Genomic DNA, 21,667 nt, shown 5'->3' on the forward strand with positions numbered 1-21,667 from the left:
ATTAATAAGTTGGGTCCCCAATAATTTATGTAAAAACAGTTCAATAATAAAGGGGCAGCTAATTAATTGAAATATTAATATAAGATAACCATCACTGGGTGGTTTAATGGTAAAAGAGTAAAATGAAGTTTCATAAACTTTTGAGTTCGAGTCTCCCCAAACACTAGTAGGGGTGACCACTCGGGCTTCTACCTGACCGACTGTTCCAAAGGCTCGAGAGATTAATTGATTGGGACTCTTACCCAACTAGCAGTTTCAAAACCCTGAGGGAGTGGACACCTTCGGTGATTAAAAAAAAAAAAAAATTAATTTAGACAAACCAATTTTTTTTTTTTAATTTCATTTTATTGCTACACTGCCCAATTTCCAATTTGTTAGGGCTTAAATACACTTGAATTTACCACTTTAATAAACAAATTATGATTTATTAAACATAAATAAATCTTAAAATCCTTTTAATTTGATAAATACCAAGGCAAGCCTTGGCACATTAATAGTACTAATCTATAGTTAATTAGGTAATTTTCTTGCTCACCCACCTTCATCATTAATCTTATTATTCTAAAACTTCTTCAAATTCCAAGTCCTTATCCTCTACCTTTTCTCTATATTCTAATTACCAAAGTCAATACACTTAAACAAATATATATAAAAAAGATTATGCTTAACAAATCCTAAGCAACTTGATTATACCAAACTTAATTAGCATTATTTAATTCAAGTTTACCACTCTAATGACATCACAATCTTATCATCCCTATTGAAACAAAAAAAATAAAATCGAATTAATCTTCTACGAAATTGGTTCATATAGATATAGTAATATACAACAATTCAATGTCATGTCTCTTTAACTATCGCTTTGGGTTCCTAAAACAAAATTTAAAATTTAATTAATCTAATGTTAGTCAATTCATGCAAATAATATTTAATCTATAATCATATCATATATTAAAAAAAATAGAGCAAGTGGGGTCTTAATATATGAAGATTAATTTGGTTAATTAAATAAATAACTTACTTTAAAATAGTTTTAGTACAAAATTAATCAAAGCCAGGTGTGGGTTTATAACCCATTAAAGCATTTAATTAATAGATTATTTATCTATAGTTTGCTGACCTTTGACAAAATAAAAATTAGTTGAGTGACACTATTCACATGTGATAAATCTTCTATTCGATGTGTGAGTTTTAATCAAATTAAACATGTTGCATTAGTTTTAATTAATAAAAAAAAAAAAAGATTCTTAAAGAATTAATTTAGAATATAATATAAAATAAAATAAGCTCTCAATTTGTCTTTATTTCTTGTTGTTTATGAAGCTCCATTATTATATATTTTGTAACTTTCCCTTTCTCATTTTTTCTTGTTTTGTTGAACCCTTATGTTATGCATGGTCCCCCTGGAGACTACACAGCTAATAAATTTCATAAGTTTCGACAAATTGAAATAATTCCAATATTTCCTTTTTTGAAAGAGTTATTAATTTTACTGAAAATGATTATCAAAATATTCAACCAACCCTTGGGTGACTGAGTGGTCGAATATAGATTTTTAAGTGTATTACTCAAAGGGTTTTTATCCGATTGTTAATTTCAGGGTCTCGAGTAATTAGTTGAGTCTCGTGCAAGTTGGATCAGACACCCCCGGTTACCAAAGAAAAAAATCTATAACTATTTATAAAATCGTAACTTTATATTTTTGAGATCATACTTTTCTGAAATGAGTTTTGATAGTAATTACTAGTAAGTTTGTCGTACATTTATTATTAGGTTAAAAGCTATAACTATTTATAGAATCGTAACTTTGTAAATTTAAATCATTATTTTTGCATTACAGTTCAATGTGACTATCCTTTTTAGTCTTTGTTGGGCCATCAAGTTAGGGAAATAAATGGATATAATTTTGTAAAAATAGGAAAAATTAATCATGAATCTTAATGGATGAAAGAATTAAGCAAATATTATGAAGAACAAATGATGCTTAATGTGCAAAAAACGAATAAATTGAGAGCCTAAGAGGTATGAATGAGCCCACCATTTGATTTTGATGCTTTTGATTGAAGACTTAAATTTAAAGCTCACTATTTGGGTTGCCTTGCCCCACATGACTGCAACTATTTTTGCCACAAGTTTGGTTACAATTCCAATACAACTTTGATTTTTGACCTTGAAATTTTTTTTGTACGCACCTTTCAATTTCATCCACACTAACTCTTTTACATTCTAACCCACAAATCTAACCCCTTTTTTTTTTACCTTAATTTCTTAAATTAAAAAAAAAAAAAAAAACCCTTCAATCCTCATCTAAACATGACCCATCTCAAGTCCTTTTACTTTTATTATTTGTAATCTGAAAATAATTTTCAAAAACTTAGAATATAAATTATGTTTGATATAATCTAAAAAAAAAATATATATTATACATCTCAAATACTAGATCAAGATTTTCTACATGGAAATGAGAGGTTATATTAAGGATAAAATATTACTACATAGACTTCCACAATACTTTGAATGAAAATTTCAATAAAGAATCTATAATATTAGTTGAGATATGTTGGACGTAAAAAGAATATTTTTATCCATGATTTATCTGGGAGGTCATAAAGATAGATTGCTATGAGATTACTCTCTTTGAATTTTAGTGAGGATATTCGTAAACTGATTCAAATACCTTAGTTGTAAAAAAAAAAAAAAAAAAAATTGTTTAGATATATAACATTACTATAAAACAAGCTAAATGATTTATAAAAAATGTTAAAAAATGAACTTGAAAATATTTCTCTAACAAATTAAATATTATTTAAAGAAAACGGTGACCCCACCAGTACGAAGCAAAAGCCTTATCAAGAAGGTTGTGAATAAGTTAATAATAAATGAAACAGTAAAGACAGAAAAAGAGAAAGATATAAAATGATTTAACCTTTAGCTTTTGTTTGGAATTGGATTGTTAAGCATTAAGCATCAAACTTATCTTACAAAAGCAGTAAAACAAATCAAAAGTAAAAGTCATGTACATATTCCAATGAACCTAAAGTCTCAACTGCTGTTTGATTTAGACCAAATATTCTTTTTCATTTTTCATTAAAATTTTCAAATACCCACCTAACAATTTCTAAGTTTGGAATCATAATAATCAATCAATACAGTAATTACAAATCAATTAATTACAAGTGTTAAAAATTAAAACTTTAAAGTTTAAAGTCAATCACAAGAAATCAAAATCCCTTTCTTTCTTGTTTCTTCCTTCTTCTTCTCTGAAAATTTTGAGATATGGCTGACCACATAAGGTTGAGAAGCAGACCCAGAAACGGTATGAGTCAAAGTATTGTTTTTGAAGCAGATCCACCACAAATCCAAACCCAATCCACTCGTTCTAAATCTACAATCTCTTCTCTTTTTCACTCCGCAAACAATACAAATACCTCCAAGAAGAAGCTGAACAACTTCACTCAGTCTACATTCAGAGGGTTTGGATGCACTGCGGCTGCATCTCAGCAGGTTTCTTTGCCTGCTGTGATTAGAACTTCTGCGGATTGGGACGGGAAGAAAGTGAAGAAAAAGAAACAAAAGAATGTAAACAAAAATTCTACTACTACTAGTAGTAATAATGCTTTCACGATTGGAAGTTACAGCAACAAGGGCTCTTCAAGTGGTGGTGGTGGTGATGGTGATGATGGTGGTGGTGGTGGTGGTGGTGGTGGTGGGAGTAATGTTAATAGTAATATTGTTAATAATAGTAATGGTGGTAATTGTATGGTTATTCAGGATGTGTGGTGTGGGCCTGGAATTGGGTTCTCTGGAGCTGATGCAGTTGTTGGGTCCGTGGATTGTGTGGTGGCCAGAAGAAATGTTTCTTCCGGAAGAGGAAAGATTGATGCTGAGAAGTTTAATCAGAGGGAGAGGGAAAGGGAAAGGGAAAGAGAAAGGGAGGTAAATTTTTAAAATTTTATTCTATAATCTGCAATCTGCTGAGTTTTTGAGTTTGCATGGTGAATTTATGTGATGATATTGGAACTGGGTTTTAGATTTTTTGATGATTCTTATTTTTTCATCTGATGATTTTTCTTTTTGGGATTTCATCAAGAAATTAATTTCTTTTTTTCCTTTGTCGGATTTTCATGTAATCAAGTTCTTTTCTTTTTGATAATTGGTCTGGCAAGTTTGGAGCTTGATCTGATTTTCATCTTTAAAGATGTTCAAACTAGAGTTGTTGTTCATCTTCTAATGAAGCCACTCTCTGAACTTTGACATATTTCTTTAAGGATTTTTTTTTCACCTTTTTTAAATTTCTACTGTTAATTGATTTTCATATGTTTCTTTTGCTAGGGAACAAGAAGCATTATATTAAAACTAGAAGTAGAATTACTTGAATTTCCTTTTCTCTTTAATTATATCTCCTGAAACACACAGTTATGGTATAAGTTTGGGCATTTTCCAAGTCAATCAAACTCTGACTGTTCATATAAGTTGATATTTGCCTGCCTTGTTTATCCTTGAAACAATTCCCATAAGCAAAAGAATATGCAATCAAAAGATGAACTTTATTTCCTTTTCAGTATGGTTGCCATTTAAAAAAAAAAAAAAAAAAAATATTGAATGACTTGTGCCCTATTATGTTTCTTCTCTTCTTTCATTCTTCTCTAGTTTCTCAGTTAGTCCCTGTCATTGAGCCCATACTTGTATTTTTTTCTCTGCAGTTATTGTTATGTTTTTCCTAATTCTTTATTGGTTCTTCATTAATTTTACTTTATTATAAGGTGAAATATTCAGTGTTTTTGTGAAACCAAAGTTAAAATTGATTAATTTATTAATTCCAAAGTGCGTGTACGTATGGTTTTGCTTAGTTACTAACGTAATCTAAAATGCTTGGATGATTGGGTCCAATTGTGGAGCCCCTATAAACTTGGAATTCCATTATGGACCTTTTGATAAGTAATTTAGTATTTGAGTAAGAGTGTGACACTCTCTTCCCCTCTTATCTTTTTTTTTTTTTTAATGTATTTGTTTTCGTCTTCTCTTGAAAACTATTTTGTTTCAGTTTGTTTGATATATTGCTTTATTTCCTCCATAAATCCTGGCAGCGTTCTTCTTGTATACCGAGGCGGACGGTCACTCCTGACAGTTTACCTTTCCCGGATTCTGACCCTGCTTTCGGATTCGGACGCCCGGAACTTGATGTGTTTGGACCCCGGTACTATCGTCATCTTCGACATCCTTCCCCTGATGGCCTTGCTGAGGTGTGTAGTTATGTTGGCGTTACCGGTTTGTATTTATTATTTTCCTTGATGAAGTTTGATATGACATAGCCACTGTTGGGCATTTGATGTCTCTGTCACCCCATATATTGCCTGTTAGTTTATAGTTTTAAGGGGGTTCCAGGGAACTTTGTTGGATTCTGTTGCAGAATATGATGTATTTTGAACTGGAAATAGAAACTGAATGGCTTAGTTTCTTTTGTTAAGCATAGTTTGCTTCTTGTTCTCAATCTAGGTGCTTTTTTTTTTTTCATTTAAATCGTTCGTGTCCTTAGATTGTTGTTGTCTATCGGTGCTAAGATGTTTACCCCAATTATGCGTGAAATTGGTTTGGTGGTGTAAGAGATGGTGCTGAATACTCTTGAAACTTTGTCAATGACAAATTCCTGTTGCTGGGCTCAAAGATACATATTAGAGATGTTGCTCAAAGATATGCTACATGATGTCTTATGGGCAGTGAGTATATTATTTTAATGATCGCCCTCAGAATCCTTAATCAATTTAAGGAATTGCTTTTCATTTTTATACTACAGTTTGCTTTGGAAATTGTAGTTTATGTGATGAAATTGTCTATTCTTGATCCTTTTTGAATTAGGATATTGTAAGCAAAGTGGGAATGGCGAAACCTAACAATTTGATAGCTTCTGCTGTTATCCTGTGAAGTATGTTGTATGTGTTTGGTTCATTGTATTTAAGATTCACTGAAAATAGGTGCTTTCTGGTTGCAGATAATGATGCTTCAAAATAGTTTGCTGATGGGGGGAAGATTAGATTCTCACGACCATTTCAGAGACTGGAGACTTGATGTTGACAACATGTCATATGAGGTATGTCGATTACTCTTTGCTTAGTTTGTTTGATCCATTATCACAATGTGTTTATGTCAAAATGGCAATATTCTTATTATGGTGTTGAAACAGGAATTGCTCGAGCTGGGTGAAAGAATTGGGTATGTGAATACTGGACTGAAAGAAGATGAGATGGGACGATGTCTTCGGAAACTTAAGAACTCTGTTGCAAATGATTTATCATCTTATTTGTCAATCCACGTTGATAAGAAATGCACCATTTGTCAGGTGACTTTTTTTCTTTTAATCTACAACTCATTTTCCTCGTTACTCTCCATTTTGCTGTTCGAATCTCGTTTAAAATGCCTGTACACATCTTGTTACGCAGGAGGAATATGAAGAAGACGACGAGATGGGCAAGCTAGATTGTGGACACAGCTTTCACATCCAATGTATAAAGCAATGGCTTGCACAGAAAAATGCTTGCCCGGTCTGTAAGATCACGGTGGTGTCGAGATGCTAGAACAATTGGATTCTTTGCATCACACATTTGAGTGCAGGTGTTTGTTCTCAAATGACTGGATTTAGTTCACATCTCTCTATTTGGTGTATAGATTTTTATTTCCAATACATAAGCAACAATTCATTCTTTGGTGTGAAGAAGCCTCAATCTCTGGTTGTTTCAAAATGACGGGCAGTTTTGGCAACCTGAAAATATCATCTCCTTGACATTTATGATCATGAAATTCGATGGACATTGTTACCATGCTTGCCCACTTAAATTATATTTCTATATTTGTGTTGCTCTAAACCTTCAATATTGGATCAATGACTGAATTCCCATGTTTCTTTTACCTTTAGGGGATATATCCCTTCATTAAAATTCTAATTGAAAACAAACATACGTTTGATATAGTTTTATATTGCTATGGAAGTTCAATCCTGATCTTGTACAATTGACATTTTTATTTTTTGGGTACGATGACTATTAATTGCTCTTGTATATATACTATATCTTTACATTTCTATGTTATATACAACCAATGTTCATAGCAGGTCATCCATGCAGAAACTGGTTCTTTACCTCTCATTTCATACTGATTCAGATCTTGATCGGAACTCTTCTCCTCTCGGAGATTCTAACTTCGTCGAGTGGAGAATCGTAGGTATTAAGTCATATCATGACAAGAGAGAAATTCAATAATACATGGATAAACTTGTTCAACCGCCTGCATAAAGAAAAACACGAAGAAAAGGGAAATTATTCTGAATCCGATCTGGTGTATTGTGCTACATTACTGCTGTTTTCACGATGTATATATGTTTTCAGTGTGAGAAAATGAGCATATGATTAGTTCATACCAAACGCCCTCCCACCAAATCATAGTGAGCATAATGTGGACCACTGGGTTCTCCAAAAACTTTGTAAGTAGCCAAATGCTTAGGAAAGAGCTTCACAGTTTCTGCTCCATTAATATCAACATAATTGGGAAGAATAAGTAAAATAAAACGCTGTGAGACAGTTGATAATAAAAAAAGCCTTTTAAGGGTATGGAGAGACCATATGATGTTTAAATACCATACCATACACAGCTTCAGATGGACAAATTAGATCTTGGTCTCCGGCAAGTGCCAACACTGGGACATTGCTTTTGCCTAGGTGATCCTTGTAAAAAAAAGTCCCGGTTCTGTCACTTAATCCACCTTCTTGGAAGACGGTTGATAGCTGCAAGAGAAGCTTGGAGGGTATGTTGCCTGCAAATTATATCCTAATATCATCCACATAATTCTTTAAAAATAATAAGCAACTGAAAAATACCAAAAATATTGCTACTGTTTGAGAAGAACCAAAAAAAAAAAAAAAAAGAGAGAGACTTCAAAGGGAAATCTCTTCCTATTTTGTTCTGGGATCTAGCCAGAAGCATTAATGCTCTAAAATCCTTTATGCTGTAATAGTTTGTGGAAATTAAAAATGTTTGCACTTACAGAAGTTGTTGAAAATAAGCTTTTCAAATAAGTCAGGATGCATCATGTCCACTGCAGAAATGTGTGCCTTTACCCAAGACAAGATATAGGGAGGATAGGATGCAAAAGGATGAGCTGCAGCAAGAATCACTCCAAGTGGGACGGCTGGAACATTTAGGGTTTGTAAAGGATCTGCCTGTGCAGCACAATGAAATAACATCAGCTTCTTGTTTTTTATTTGCTGCATGTGAAAGCCATAGTAAAACAAAAAAAGGCTGTTTAAAACAATTAGTTTTCCAGAGCACTTGCCAGAGGTAAGAGCAATCTGAGTGATGATTTTGAAGGCCTGTAGTCGAGTGACGATGCTAAAGTAGTGACTGATGCCAACCCAGAATCCTTTCCTTCAAAACCTTATAAAATAGAAAAGGTTAAGAACACAGAAATAATCATTGTTTACGGACAACTATATCGCCATGAACCACATTATCATGTAGTATTACTAATCTAAATTAAAACCATAAATAAATATTAACAAATTCAATCCCATCTTGAAGTTTATGGATTTAATATTGCCTTAATTATGTCTCAATCAAAATTGAGTTGACTTGCTTAACAAAATAAATACACAGGATAAGGTCAAATTGATTTGCTTCACCGGAATGCATCCAACTAACTACTTGTGTCATGTTCGGCTGTAAAACAACCCTGCCTATATTGAGTTGTTTTAATTGTCATTTTAATAAACTAAAAAAATTAAATAATAATATAGATCAAGATTTCTTAATTGTCACCTAAAAGATAGGCATAAAACACTATTATTGGACAACATCCGATTTTAGAGCATGCAATAAGTGAATATCTTCAACATCACATCACTACAATGGCCAAAAACCAACCCAGATATTTCACTTATTAAGAAATCAAGCTTGAAAATTAAAGTTGTGCCTACTTTGGTGAGCTATTCATAGACTTTCTTAAGAAACCAGCATGGTTCATTTGCAGACCTATTATTAAAGCTTATATTTGAAGACTTAATTCAACTTTGCTTAAGGTTCTAAGAATCTTGCTCCCTCTGTTATAACTATTGTCCATAATTCCATACTTAAACTAAACAAAGGTAAAATATTAAAATCAAAGATAGAAGTTCATTATATAACAATATCACAAAGTAAATGCTATCAGGATATTCAGTTTGGTTTGACATAATGACTTACCATATCGTGATAGCATAGCATATAGCAGGATTCCTCCCATGGAGTGACCAACTGCAAGTAATTTGCCATCCTCTGGCTTGCTTAAGGTTCTTATGTACTCCATCTAAGGTGACATTCAATCAGAGTGTCTTGTAAGTTCATATAACTGCCAGTACTATGATAAATTGAAGACAAAATGTAGAGATAAAATAAGATGATATGATTTCTCATATTCTAAGCTATTTACACAAAAGAAATGTCACCTCACCACAGCAGGAACATCCTCTTCCAGGTAGTGATCGAAGTCCCAATCATTCTTCATGATCAAGTCAAGTTGTCTCCGGAAGCCTCCTATTGACGTTGAAAGCCTCTCGTGCAACTCAAATAACTGAGGTGTAACTGACTGGGGACCTGCTTCAGTAATTTTTACAACTATCGGGTCAAATCATTGATTTGGTTAGTTATGTGGGAGTTTTTCCCTGCTTCTGATAAACCTGAGAATTTCTGTGTATCATCATTTAAGTGTAATATAAATGAAAATTTATAGAATCTGACAAGTTAACAGACTGACCTTCACTCAGAAAGCCTAAAAGTCTTTCAGATAATTGCATAACAATTTCTGATAATTTAGATGCTGATTTCGATTGTTCATTTTCAGAGAACATCTCTGTCGTTTTCACATTAACCGATCTGACATCAGAATCTGCACTGAAACCATGGTCAACGGTTGAAAGAGATCCTGCAAAAAAAGTCCAATTGTTCCTCACTTAACCAGCAAAATAAACTCGCTGGGACGTACCATCAAGAGTCTCTGTAACTTCTCTAAAGTCTTCTCCATGTGTGCTCAGCCCAGCACCTCGAACTTCAAGAATCCATGTATCAAATCCTTGGCCAGACATAAAGCGTGCGAATGACGACTGAAAAACAATTAAATGAATAATCAATTGGCTCATATATGAAATAAGGGATGCTTAAAATTACTTAACACTCCAAATAAGAACACAATCAGAAGACCCACAGAAACAAAATTCACATTGACAATAATTCCAGCAGAAATTTCCATTTTCGGCTGGTCTAACAGCAACAAGTTTTTACCCAAATGAACATTGAAATTATAATATCTAATATTCTAAGCTATCCTTAAAAGTATCCCACAAACTATGTGCAATTAAATTCCCTAAATTTTACTATCTGAAAACATACTTGATTATTCATGCATCATATTTGGAATTGTTTTTAAAAACTCAAAAAACCACGAACAATCATAAACTCTTGTTCGTTTTCAGATATTCGGAATCTAAATAAGAAATGTATTGAATAATAATAATAAAAAAAATACAGATAAAAGTTGAATGAATAAGAAAAAGAAACTGACCTGAGGAGAAAGATCATAGCCAATGGCATTAGTTCCAACTCCTGACAATAGCAACAGCGGGTGATTCCTTCGTAGACTCTGCTCAAATTACAATCACACACACTTAATCAACTATGGAAAATATCATCCACGTCCTCATAACTTTTCAACTTCACACTCATAATTAATACATACCTTGGAAGAAGGCAGGTAGCGCCAGAGAGCGAGACGCCAATCAGAGTTCGAAACGGGAACGTAATGGAGCTCATCGGCCGTACAGATCTTAGGCTTCATCTTTTCCAGCTTCACCGCATTGTCGTTTCTCTTCGCGGCTTGCATGCCACGGCCACCACCGTATGATGCTCTCCACGTACTGAGTCGAACCGATGTCCGAGGCTGATCCGGGTTGGAACGTAACGGAATGAGGCGAAAGATGGTACCCGAACGGAGATCTGATTGAAGAACCACCATTTTAATTGAATTTTATTTTCCGAGTTGGAGTAAAACGGTTGGGTTTATTCTGTTTTATCGTTGAGAAAGGTTAACTACTGAGAATAGGGAGGGGGTCCATCGCTTTTGTATTTATTAATTTTATTTTAGATGTAGGGGCCCAATTGGGTTGAGATATTATTATCCTTTTGAAAAATATCAGACGCAACATTTTTATTCTATATATATATATATATATATACACATTAATATTTAAATTATATTTAATTATTTTTATATTAAATCAATTTTCATACCATTGATATATACGTATTTTTATAAATTTTTGGATGATTTAAAACTCATTCGTGTAATTCAGAAAATAATGAAAAACGTTTATTTTATTTTCCATGGGAGATGATTTAGTATAAAACGATTTATTTATTTTCCCCTATGAAATGACTTAAAATTTATTCTAAGTGTTCTGAAAATCGGATCAGACCGGTTGGACCGGATTTGGAAAGAAAAACGGTTCATAAACTAATAAAAATTGTTCTCAGCGATCAGACCGTTTTAAACCGTAAATGAACCGTTTAAACAGTAGCAGACCGACGGTCCAATCGGGCTGGAAATAAATGATAAAACCGGTCCAACTATATGTTTTTCTTTTTCTTTCGGCTTCAAAGATCCAACTTGATTCATCTTTGGTTCAATTCGAGCTTAGAAGGTGAAAGAAAAAAAAATGAAGGGGAAGATCTGAAGAAGCAAAAGAAGAAAGAGAAAAAGAGGTGAGAATAGAGAAGAGAATATGGAAGAAGTAAAGAAGAAAGAGAAGAGGATGGGGGAGAAAGAGAGAGGAAAAAAAAAAAAGACGAAGGAGAAGATCTGAAGAAGAAAGAGAAGAAGTAAGAAAAGAGGAGAGAATATGGAAGAAGTAAGGAAGAAAGAGAAGAGGCCGGGAGAAAGAGAGAAAAAAAAAAAAGATGAGGTGACAGGTGAGAAGAAAAAAGAGAAAATGAGGGGACAAAGAGATGATAGGTGAAAAGAAGATAGAGAGAATGAGGCGACAAATGATATATATTGCTGACCCGTTGGTCAAGCCGGTTGAACCGTTTAAATCGAAAACCGACCCTTATCCAGTTTAAAATTCAGGCCAGTTTCGGAATATTGATTTATTCGTTTCATTCATAAAATATTAAATATTTTGATAATTTTAGGAGAGCTTTTGATAATTATAAGGTGGGTTTTCAATAAATGGAAATATCTTCATTGCTTTTGCTTCTCAAAATAAATTTTATCCTGATTTCATTGACTTACATTACAAGCAATTATATATATACCACATGTTTTAAAAGACAAGAAAATCAATCTGATTTTAATGGAATGATTGAATCCCACAAATCAATTTGGATAAGTTTCAAAATCTAAATTGAAAATGAAACTAATGTTATGAAGGTGTCTCAATCAGTGTTTGATTTATTTGAAGACTGATCATACAGTTTGCTTCTTACAGACTTTGATGATCTTGCTGAGCACAAGAGTAAGTTTCATATCAACTGCCAAAAATCTAAATGAATTTCACTTAAATGTCTAAAACTAAACAACAAATTTCATGACTTCGGAAGCACTTCTCAGGTATTGCTAGAAGTGCTTGTAAAAAGCATCTACTCTGAAGCTAGAAGAAAAGAGAGAGAACCTGTGATTTCTGGCCTCCTGAACTGGCATTTATACAACAGTATGTGTGGACCCGACTTCTATGGAACATTTGAGCTGTTGTCAAGATAATGGTACAGGCAGGGGAAGAATGAAAATTGTGGCAACGGGAATTTTTGCAGTAAGCGTCGATTGAACTGCTGTTGACCGGAGAAACTTTTATCCGTTGCTTGATTTTTTTGCTGCTACTTTGCAGCTGATGACTCGATCAGAGAAAGAATTTGATGTGCAATCTCAGCAGAGGCACTAGGCTTTGCAGCTTTCCGAGCCCTCTCACTCATATCTGCCATTAGACCTTCATTCCCTGTCACCATAATGATACAACGGATTAGAGACTAAAAATTAATTAATATTCAAGAATTTTAAATAAAATTTTGATAAGCACAGTTTTTATTTGTCAGTTTCATATATAATTCCTTGAATGAGATTCTAGATCTGAAGGAAAAACACAGAGGAACAAACAAACAAATGAAATAAAGCATAGTGTGTATCAGTTATCTAAGTAAAGGGACATCACTACCAGCAGTCAAAAGATAATATCATATAACGAGAGCCCATGCCTTTCACTGAAATCCTAATGCGACTCTATCATCCAATAGTTCTAGGAGCTTATACAATATCAAAATGATTTCACATACTTCTATGGGGGACTGAAGCACAGTACAAAGTCTTAATACACAATAATCACCGTTATAAGCAACATATAAAACATACCTAGTATATCTTCGATAGCGGTTCCTAGGGTGATTGAATCAAGTTCATCTTCAGTAATAACTCTTGAACCAGCTACATCAGCCATTAATGATGCATTTTTCAATTGATGTCCTTCAGCAACGTTTGGTGATGGTATCTACAAAATAGAAAAGAGACAAGCATGACTGTGATCTTAAAAGCAGTAATTTTAATAAACATAGTCTAACCAGACATTGTCACGAACATCAAGTAATATTTTCACAACAGAAAACAATACAAAGTTTCTGAACTAAGGAGAATAAGTAGCAATCTCAGTGCTATTAGAACAAGAAGAGAAAGAATGAAAGAAAAGAGGAAGGATATTTCATAACATTAACGCCTCATCAGAAGGAGCACACTGGCATAAAAAACATAAACTTATTATTACTTCCCACAGATTGAAATTATGGTCCCATAAAGGGAAAAAAGATCGTTACTTGAGTGAATGATAGAATCATACTCAATGAGTGCATAGATTTGACTATTTCTCGTCTTTACCCACTTCACATAGATAGAACTTCATATCAGGTATCCTGCCAGTACCCTTCACAACAAGTTCATTCTACTTTGAATAGTTAAAAAGCATAATTTTTTTTCGTAATTTGGTCTTTCAAGACAAGGTACTGATGTTTTTAGGAAATAATTAAAAAATAAACAAACCTCTAGTTTGAAGTGTTATCAAGCTAGAGTTGCAAAACGTAATTGTAATTTAAATTATTACATCAAGACCAACAACTTCTCCTTCATGTGTACATTACTAGAAAGAGAACAAAGGTTTGTTGCTCAATACCAGAATAGCAGGTTTCCCTGTAGCCAAGATCTCAGAACATGTCATCGCACCAGCTCTTGAAACAACAAGGTCTGCAGCTGCATATGCCAAATCCATAGATTCCAAGAACCTATAATCATTTCGTAGTCATGAAAATTATGAGAGAATATAAATGAAGAATACTGTGCCACCACTATGTGTTCTATATGGCTATATGACTTTCATTCATCAACTACGAAACACAAAGAAATTAGGCAACAATAGTTTCAAATTTTAAAGTCAAACTTCAAAATGATGACCAAGAATTAACAGTAATTTGGAACATGAGGTGAAATTTTACATAATGCAAAATATGCCTAGGCGTAATCAATATTAAAGGAAATTAGCCAAAACTCCCAGATGTTAATTTAAGGTGTTTTTAGTACTTCTGAAATTCTTGAGGGACCTTAACTGATTACTCTACCAGACTGAAAAGTTTTATCATATTTATTATGTCCATTGCAACTCCATTAAGATCCAACACCTTTTGAATCCAAGTCATAGAAAGGAGACCCTGTGCAGGTGGCCAATAGCATATGGGAACTCATGCAGAGAAACTGGCTACCTAAAGAAACTTACAGGTCACAAACAGGCGAAACAAGGGTATGGGATTGGTCAAAGAGTACATCATTAAAATGTTCCTCCCCTCCTTTTACCCCCAACTTTGGCTGCCAAGCATCTTGATATTTTAAACTCTAATGCCTAAGAAGACCGACTTTGAGCTTCCATGTGTCAACATGAACAATTATGTCTACACATGATTAATGAGCAGGCCATGCGACCAATGGCTCAGGTTAAAGTATTGATACTTCTAGTTGGAAGTGATGTTTTTCAGTCCAGTTAACTAATTACAAGAACAATAACGCTTGCAGAGTTCCAAACCTGTAATCTATTTGAAGTTTAACCCTTTAGCAAACTCATCACCTAGAATGACTAAAATCTCATTCACTTCTCTTCTTGTACTCTCCACATAGGCCTACACCACTTCTTTCTACTGTCGAATTTCCTCAGGTTAAGTATTATTATCCTTTTCTTCCTAAAATATAACTCTCATCAGCATAATACTTAGGAAGATTTCAGTTAACTGTGCGCCGATGTCAAGAAATTATACTTTCCACCCAACCACTAGTTTCTATTAAAAGTCTTTATTTTTCTAGCCAAATTATACTTAGCATTGTTCTGTTCCCAAATAAAAGCAAACCAAGTAATGCATCTTTCCCAATGAACCTCTTGACTTCATCATTGCAGCCATCTCCACAAAGTAATAACCTTAATCGGAAGACAACACACATTGTCATCATAAGGAAAACAACTTCATGATTTAGGTCTCCGACTAGAACTAATGTACAAATCAATCACACAAATATTATGAACTAGCACCATATAACATAATAAGGGTTAAAAGAGAGAATAGAATCTGTCAAATAAAAAACTAATAATGATAACAATAACAACTTACGGTGTCAAAAGCAAATGAGGATGATTCTTAACCAGGCTTTCCATCTCATTGAAGGACTCAACCCCAGTCTGCCAAATGATGAACAACTTGTCCTCCACCAACATTTTATAGTAAAAATTCAACATTGCAATGTTTATCGCATTGGCCCCCAAAGACCCACCCAAAATCAACAAAACTTTCCCCTCCCCCTTCCCCGACTTCGGAAAAAACTTCAATTTTGCCACCTCCTTTGAAACAAAAGCCCTCACAGACAACCTCACAGGGTTTCCACACACAACACAGTTACTCTTTCTTGGAAAACACTCAACCGTAGAATTAAATGCCACAAACACTTTATCAGCTAAAAAAGAAAGAACCCAGTTGGCAATACCAGGCACTGAGTTTTGTTCTTGAATTACAACTTTAATCCCTTTAAAAACCGCAGCTAAACAAATAGGAAACGACACGTAACCGCCAGTGCCAACTACAATATGAGGATCAAAATCTTCAAGTATGGAATTACATAGAAGTATAGACTTGATTATATAGTAAGGAAGAAAGAGGTTTCTAAGAGAAACTAAGGGACGAAACAAGCAAACCAAAGTGGGAACCGAGACGAAATCGAAGCCAAATGAAGGAATCGCAGTTGCTTCCATGCTGTTGGGCGATCCAACGAAGAGGAATTGAGAGGCGGGGTTGATGATTTTGAGCTCATCAGCTATGGCAACAGCAGGGGATATGTGGCCACCGGTACCACCTGCAGCAAAAGCGACACGAAAAGCGTCATGTTGGGACAAATGGGTGTCGGTTTCTGGGGTGTTGGATTGTTTGAGGGAGAGACAGTAGGTGGGTTTTAAGAGCCTTAAATGGAGAAAAGAGAGGTTAGAAGTGGAGGAAGAGGTGGAGAGGGAGGGGTAAAATGGGAAAGTTGAGAGAAGAGAGATGGAAGCCATGTGGATTAAAAGAAGAAGAAGAAGAAGAAGAAGTTAAGAGAAATGCATTTGAGTTGAGAGTTGAAATGGGGAGAGAGTGAGAGTTGAGAAGAGACAAAGAGGGTGGGCGACCATTACAGTACTTAGGATTTTGGAAAGCTGCGTTTTTGGAGCATCACTTTGAAATTTCATTTTCTTGTTTTGACAATTTTATGAACTGATGGGAGATATTTTGATAGTGTGAGTTTCACTTGAATTATGGGTTGGATAAACGACCCAAGGTTTGGCTTAATGACATTTCCCACCTAAAAAGTTTTAAAAGACCACTTTTTCACCCAAAGTTAATATTCCGTTACTATCCAAAACCGATTTTGGTCAACTTTGACATAAAAAATTATCTCAGTCACCACTATTTGAATCTCTGGTCTTCTCTCTACAAAACCCCCTCACTTTGGCATCTGATTTCTCACTGATTGTTAGTTACCGTAAAACTAGGGTTTTCTATTAACTATTCTTAGTTGATTTCGGCGATGAATATTCAATCGGTCAAAACCATTTGATCCACCGGCCTCCTCTCTACAAAATCTCTTTTACCTTGACTTCTGGTAACTCGCCGAGCGCCGGTTGAGAAAGTGAAATATATTTTAAGTATTGACGGAATTTGGGTGGAAAAGTGTCATTAAGGCAAACCTTGGGTGAGTAAAAGCGTTTACTCTGAAATTAAAGAATCAAACTAATGATAAATATAATTTTATGGCTACAAAGTAAAATGCATAATTTAATATGATGTATGAATCTCGAGATGTCAACAAAAGTAAACTGGCCTTAACCCAAGATCATGTGCAAAATTATTAACATTTTATTTGAAATATAGATCTATCTATAAAGTCTATGACATTTTAATATCGTATTAAATGACCACGTTAGGCTTTTCTATGTGATTTTAAATTTAATTTTTTAGTTTTCTATAATCAAAGTTTAATATGCATAATAAGATAATCAATTTGAGGAAAGGTAATTGTCTTCCTACTCTCCACTGTTTGGGCCTAAAGTTATCTGGTTTCTTGTTTCACTCAGCCCAGCCTTCGAACTCTTTTTGAATGAGTTGACAGCCGAGTCAAAATGTGGATGCGAAACGAATTCCAATTTCCAATTTCCAAGTCAAGTCAACAACTTCTTCTTAAGAAACGTTTCGGGTGATAGAAGAACTGTTCATTATATTCGTACGTTTCAGAAAGTAACTTTCAAATGCTTTGAGTTTAATAAAACTGGGACGTTTGGTTCTTGGTTTATTGATAAATAAATAATTTATCAAAATAAGAAATATTTAAGGACAACTCATCTTTATTGTTTTTATTTTTCCTGCCTTGAATTTAGTGGAAGGTAGCGATAAAATGGTGGGGAGGAAAGAAATTATGGTCCGCTGTTAATTACATATACAAAATAATATTATTGAAGATGATTGCATCTGGGCTATCAAGGACTGTCTAAGTTTTCCTCTTTTTATTCCTACTCAATGCCCCAGTCTACAGGGTGAGACCTCAAATTACATGGAGTCCCGTGAAGCGCCCGACAAAAAAACAATCCTCTTTTCATATTATTACGACCCAATGCCCCGGTCTACAGGGTGAGACCTCCAATTAAAAATTTAAATGTGGTCCAGGGAAGCTCCCGGCAGGAAACGTCAGAAATGAGTATATATAACAAGAGCATGAGAGGTTCAGTTCACCAGTTCTATCTCTTTTAAGTTCTTGTGCATCTACATTTAATTAACAATGGAGAATAAGTGCTTTAGTTTCCTTTCATTATTGTTTGTTTAGTGTTTCATGGCTACTTTTGCCATGACTGCGAAAAACTTAATAACGGATCAATCTGCTCTTCTCCAATTCAAATCCCATATCACTTCCGATCCTCGCCCTCTCTTAGCTTTTAGCTGGTCCATTTCTAATCCAGTCTGCCACTAGGTTGGGATTTCCTGTGTTGCTCGCCATGGAAGAGTCAGAGCCTTGAATCTTTCATCTATGGATCTTGGAGGCACTATTCCTCCACATCTTGGCAATGTCTCCTCCCTGGGCTATCTTGATCTTAGTCACAACAATTTCCATGGCCTTCTGCCAAATGAATTGAGGCAATTACACCGACTGAGAGTCTTTAATTTCGGAAAAAATAACTTGAGTGGGGACTTTCCATCCTGGATAGGTATCTTATCCCAATTCCACTTCTTGGGTCTTTACATTTTACAATAACAGTTTCACTGGCGCCATCCCCCCGTCTCTCTTCAACTTATCAAAGCTGGAGATTTTGAGGTCAAGCTACAAGAACATTGAAAAGAGTATTCCTTCTGAGATTGGGAATCTTTCCTCAATACAAACTATTTCTTCATCATTCAATAGCCTCTCTGATATTCTTCCATTTGAGATTGAAAACTGTTGATGTTTGATTTTGACATCAACTACTCGCACGTGTAAAGTGCTAAGCAGACTTAGAAAATCATACGTGATATGGGAATATGAAATAAAATAATACATGAAAAGTGATATTTAAAGTGGTTTGGATGCTCAAAAGCGAATCATACGTCCATTGTTATTGTATTAATAAAAGGGTAAAATCATGTTGCGAGTAGCGAGCTGAGTTATAATTTAGAGAGAATACAAAGAGAGAGAGAGAGAATGAGTGTAAGCTATTTTAGAGTAAGATTAGTCAATCCTGCAAATGAGAGGGAAGACCTCTATTTATAGTGTGAGAGTTCAAGGTAATGATTGCAAATCTGCAACTGGGTAGGTGTCGTGCAAATCCTTCTTTGCTTCCCATTGGTTACTTGCCCGAGAGATATCCTCAACCTGGTTAGGGTTTGGACACGTGGGCGATCTCTAACCACTTGCAAGCCTGACACTCACCTACTGCGCTGACATGAACCATACCCCATGCGTCAGGCACGACGTGGCCGCGTCTGGACGACACAAAACTTTCCTGAGCCCTGATTGGCCCTTAAGCTGACGAGATTCCATGTCAGCTCTAACTTTTCAAGCATAACAAAAACCTTCCGAATATGAAAATAATCAATATTCAGCACAATTGGCTCTCGGGTTCAATACCTTCAAACACCTTTAACATTTCTTCTCTACAAATTATTGATTTAAGATTCAATAACCTATTCGGCAGTTTGCGTAATGATATGTGTAATGGAGGTGTTTCAAAACTTGGGTCCCTTTATTTATCCTCAAATGATTTAGTTTGCCAGATCCCCGAATGTTTAATTAGGAGACTGCAAAGAGCTTCAAACCGTGACATTGGCATGGAATAAATTCACAGGAAGCATACCGGAAAGCGTTGGAAATTTGAGCAAGCTCATGAATGTGGCTATTGAGAAGAACAACCTAACAGGTGTATTATTTTCATCTTTGACCATGCATAGATCTCTAGAAACTAGCTTATTAAATTATGTGCTGTTGGGAGGATTGTATTTTTTTTAGTCTAACAAACAATGTCACTGCAATCTAGTTAAAAATTAAATATAGAAACTGGGATTTAAATGGTCACATATCTGATAATTAGTTACTGAGTTAGAGATTTAGTTTATAAATAAGACTTGAATCCTAGTAACTAGACCCCTTTTGGGTGACATTTACTAAACAAAGTGCTATGTCCTTAATGTGTGTGTATTTGGAAACATAAATTTTGTTCGTACTCTAGGGTTTACTGACTAACTCTAATTAAACAATTTAACTATCAATTTAGGAATCAATTAATAGAACTATGAGCAAATAAAGGAAATCAGCAAAGAACACAAGACACAACAATTATAGTGGTTCGACTTTGCAACCTACATCTACTCGCCAAGGCTCACAGTAAGGTATTCTCATTGAAAGCCAAAAAGTACAGAATAATGAATAAAGCAGAGAAGAAAACTTTACAGAAGGGAAAGAACACACCCAATCTGAAAACCCTAGGTTTTCTCTAATATGAGATCTGCATTTCTCCTCCATCAATCAATGTTAAATACACATGCACCCTTCCTTGATCAGCCTCCACTTATCTTTGATTTGTCCATAGCCGTAAGATGAATAACAATCTGGAAGATTCTTTGGAGTCATGAATTTGTTGAGGTAAAGAAAGAGAAGAGAAGTTGAGCATGTGAAGTGTGATAGCCAAATCATGATATGCATAAGAGTTTGCCCAAAACGCTGTCGCACCATTTGTTTTGACTCTTAAAACCAAAGTTGACTTCCACCGTGGTACATAAGAAGCCACATCATCACAATTCTCCACCTTGGCTTCTTGATTTGACACCTTATATGGCCTTGGAATGTATATGTTCACTCTTGAACTTGAAGAAGGCTCATACAGAGCCTATGTTTTTCAACTGGAACTAGTTTAGTGAACATATCAGCAGGGTTATGCGAACCATTAACTTTTTCAATCTTGATTTCCCTTTTTTCGATCATTGCCCTAATGAAATGAAGGCGAACATTTATGTGTTTGGTTCTTTCGTGGAACACTTGGATTTTGCAGAGATCGATTGCACTTTGACTATCACTAGTGATCATCACTATTTGTTGTTCAATTCCCAGCTCATTTGCAAGACCTTTCAACCAAGTAGCTTTCTTTGCTGTCTCTGTCAGTGTCACATACTCTGATTCTGTTGAAGATAGAGTAACCATATGTTATAGCTTGGATTTCCAACTAACAACATTTCCCTACAGAGTGAATACAAAACCTGAGGTTGACTTCCTCAAATCCATATCTCCTACATAGTCTGCATTTGCAAAACCTTCAACACAACTGTTATAACTTTGGTTTTTCTTAAATACGATGCCTATTGATCTGGTTCCCTTCAAATATCTCATAATCCACTTTAGAGCCATCCAGTGAGACCTTCCTGGATTGCTCATAAACCTGCTTACAAGACTTACCGAAAAAGCCAAGTTTGGTCTTGAACTCACCATCAAGTACATTAGACTCCCCAGTGCACTTGCATAAGGAACATCTGCCATCTTAAACTTTTTTCTTCATTTGTGGGCTTTGCTCATGTGAAAGCTTTAGGTGAGCTCCAG

General features: G+C 34.7%; 3 protein-coding genes across 4 annotated transcripts; 1 reads left to right on the top strand and 2 right to left on the bottom strand.

The window, feature by feature from the left end:
* The first annotated feature begins 3,140 nt into the window (after positions 1-3,140).
* Positions 3,141-6,886, top strand: LOC116112107 (E3 ubiquitin-protein ligase MBR1). The gene is made up of 5 exons (XM_031398301.1): positions 3,141-3,922; positions 5,086-5,243; positions 5,990-6,088; positions 6,182-6,337; positions 6,438-6,886. Exons 1-5 carry the CDS (start codon positions 3,277-3,279, stop codon positions 6,570-6,572), a joined length of 1,194 nt encoding a protein of 397 aa, XP_031254161.1. The 5' UTR covers positions 3,141-3,276; the 3' UTR covers positions 6,573-6,886.
* A 65-nt stretch (positions 6,887-6,951) lies between these two features.
* LOC116112090 lies at positions 6,952-11,095 on the bottom strand. Of its 2 annotated transcripts, none has more exons than XM_031398294.1 (11): positions 10,757-11,095; positions 10,583-10,660; positions 10,007-10,124; positions 9,779-9,910; positions 9,476-9,618; positions 9,229-9,331; positions 8,324-8,415; positions 8,036-8,210; positions 7,634-7,804; positions 7,412-7,512; positions 6,952-7,278 (listed from the first exon to the last, which is right to left on the bottom strand). In XM_031398294.1, the coding sequence occupies exons 1-11, from the start codon at positions 11,030-11,032 to the stop codon at positions 7,219-7,221; spliced, it is 1,449 nt and encodes a 482-aa protein (XP_031254154.1). In that variant the 5' UTR covers positions 11,033-11,095; the 3' UTR covers positions 6,952-7,218. The 2 variants fall into 2 exon arrangements, with proteins under 2 accessions (XP_031254154.1, XP_031254150.1); XM_031398290.1 differs by having other exon boundaries at positions 8,324-8,424.
* A 1,348-nt stretch (positions 11,096-12,443) lies between these two features.
* On the bottom strand, positions 12,444-16,798 carry LOC116112117 (UDP-N-acetylglucosamine--N-acetylmuramyl-(pentapeptide) pyrophosphoryl-undecaprenol N-acetylglucosamine transferase). The gene is made up of 4 exons (XM_031398308.1): positions 15,703-16,798; positions 14,226-14,334; positions 13,418-13,553; positions 12,444-13,007 (listed from the first exon to the last, which is right to left on the bottom strand). The coding sequence occupies exons 1-4, from the start codon at positions 16,632-16,634 to the stop codon at positions 12,889-12,891; spliced, it is 1,296 nt and encodes a 431-aa protein (XP_031254168.1). The 5' UTR covers positions 16,635-16,798; the 3' UTR covers positions 12,444-12,888.
* Positions 16,799-21,667: the final 4,869 nt, after the last annotated feature.

The sequence above is a fragment of the Pistacia vera genome, unplaced genomic scaffold (assembly GCF_008641045.1).
Source record: "Pistacia vera cultivar Batoury unplaced genomic scaffold, PisVer_v2 Contig1196, whole genome shotgun sequence".
NCBI classification, from domain to species: Eukaryota; Viridiplantae; Streptophyta; class Magnoliopsida; order Sapindales; family Anacardiaceae; genus Pistacia; species Pistacia vera.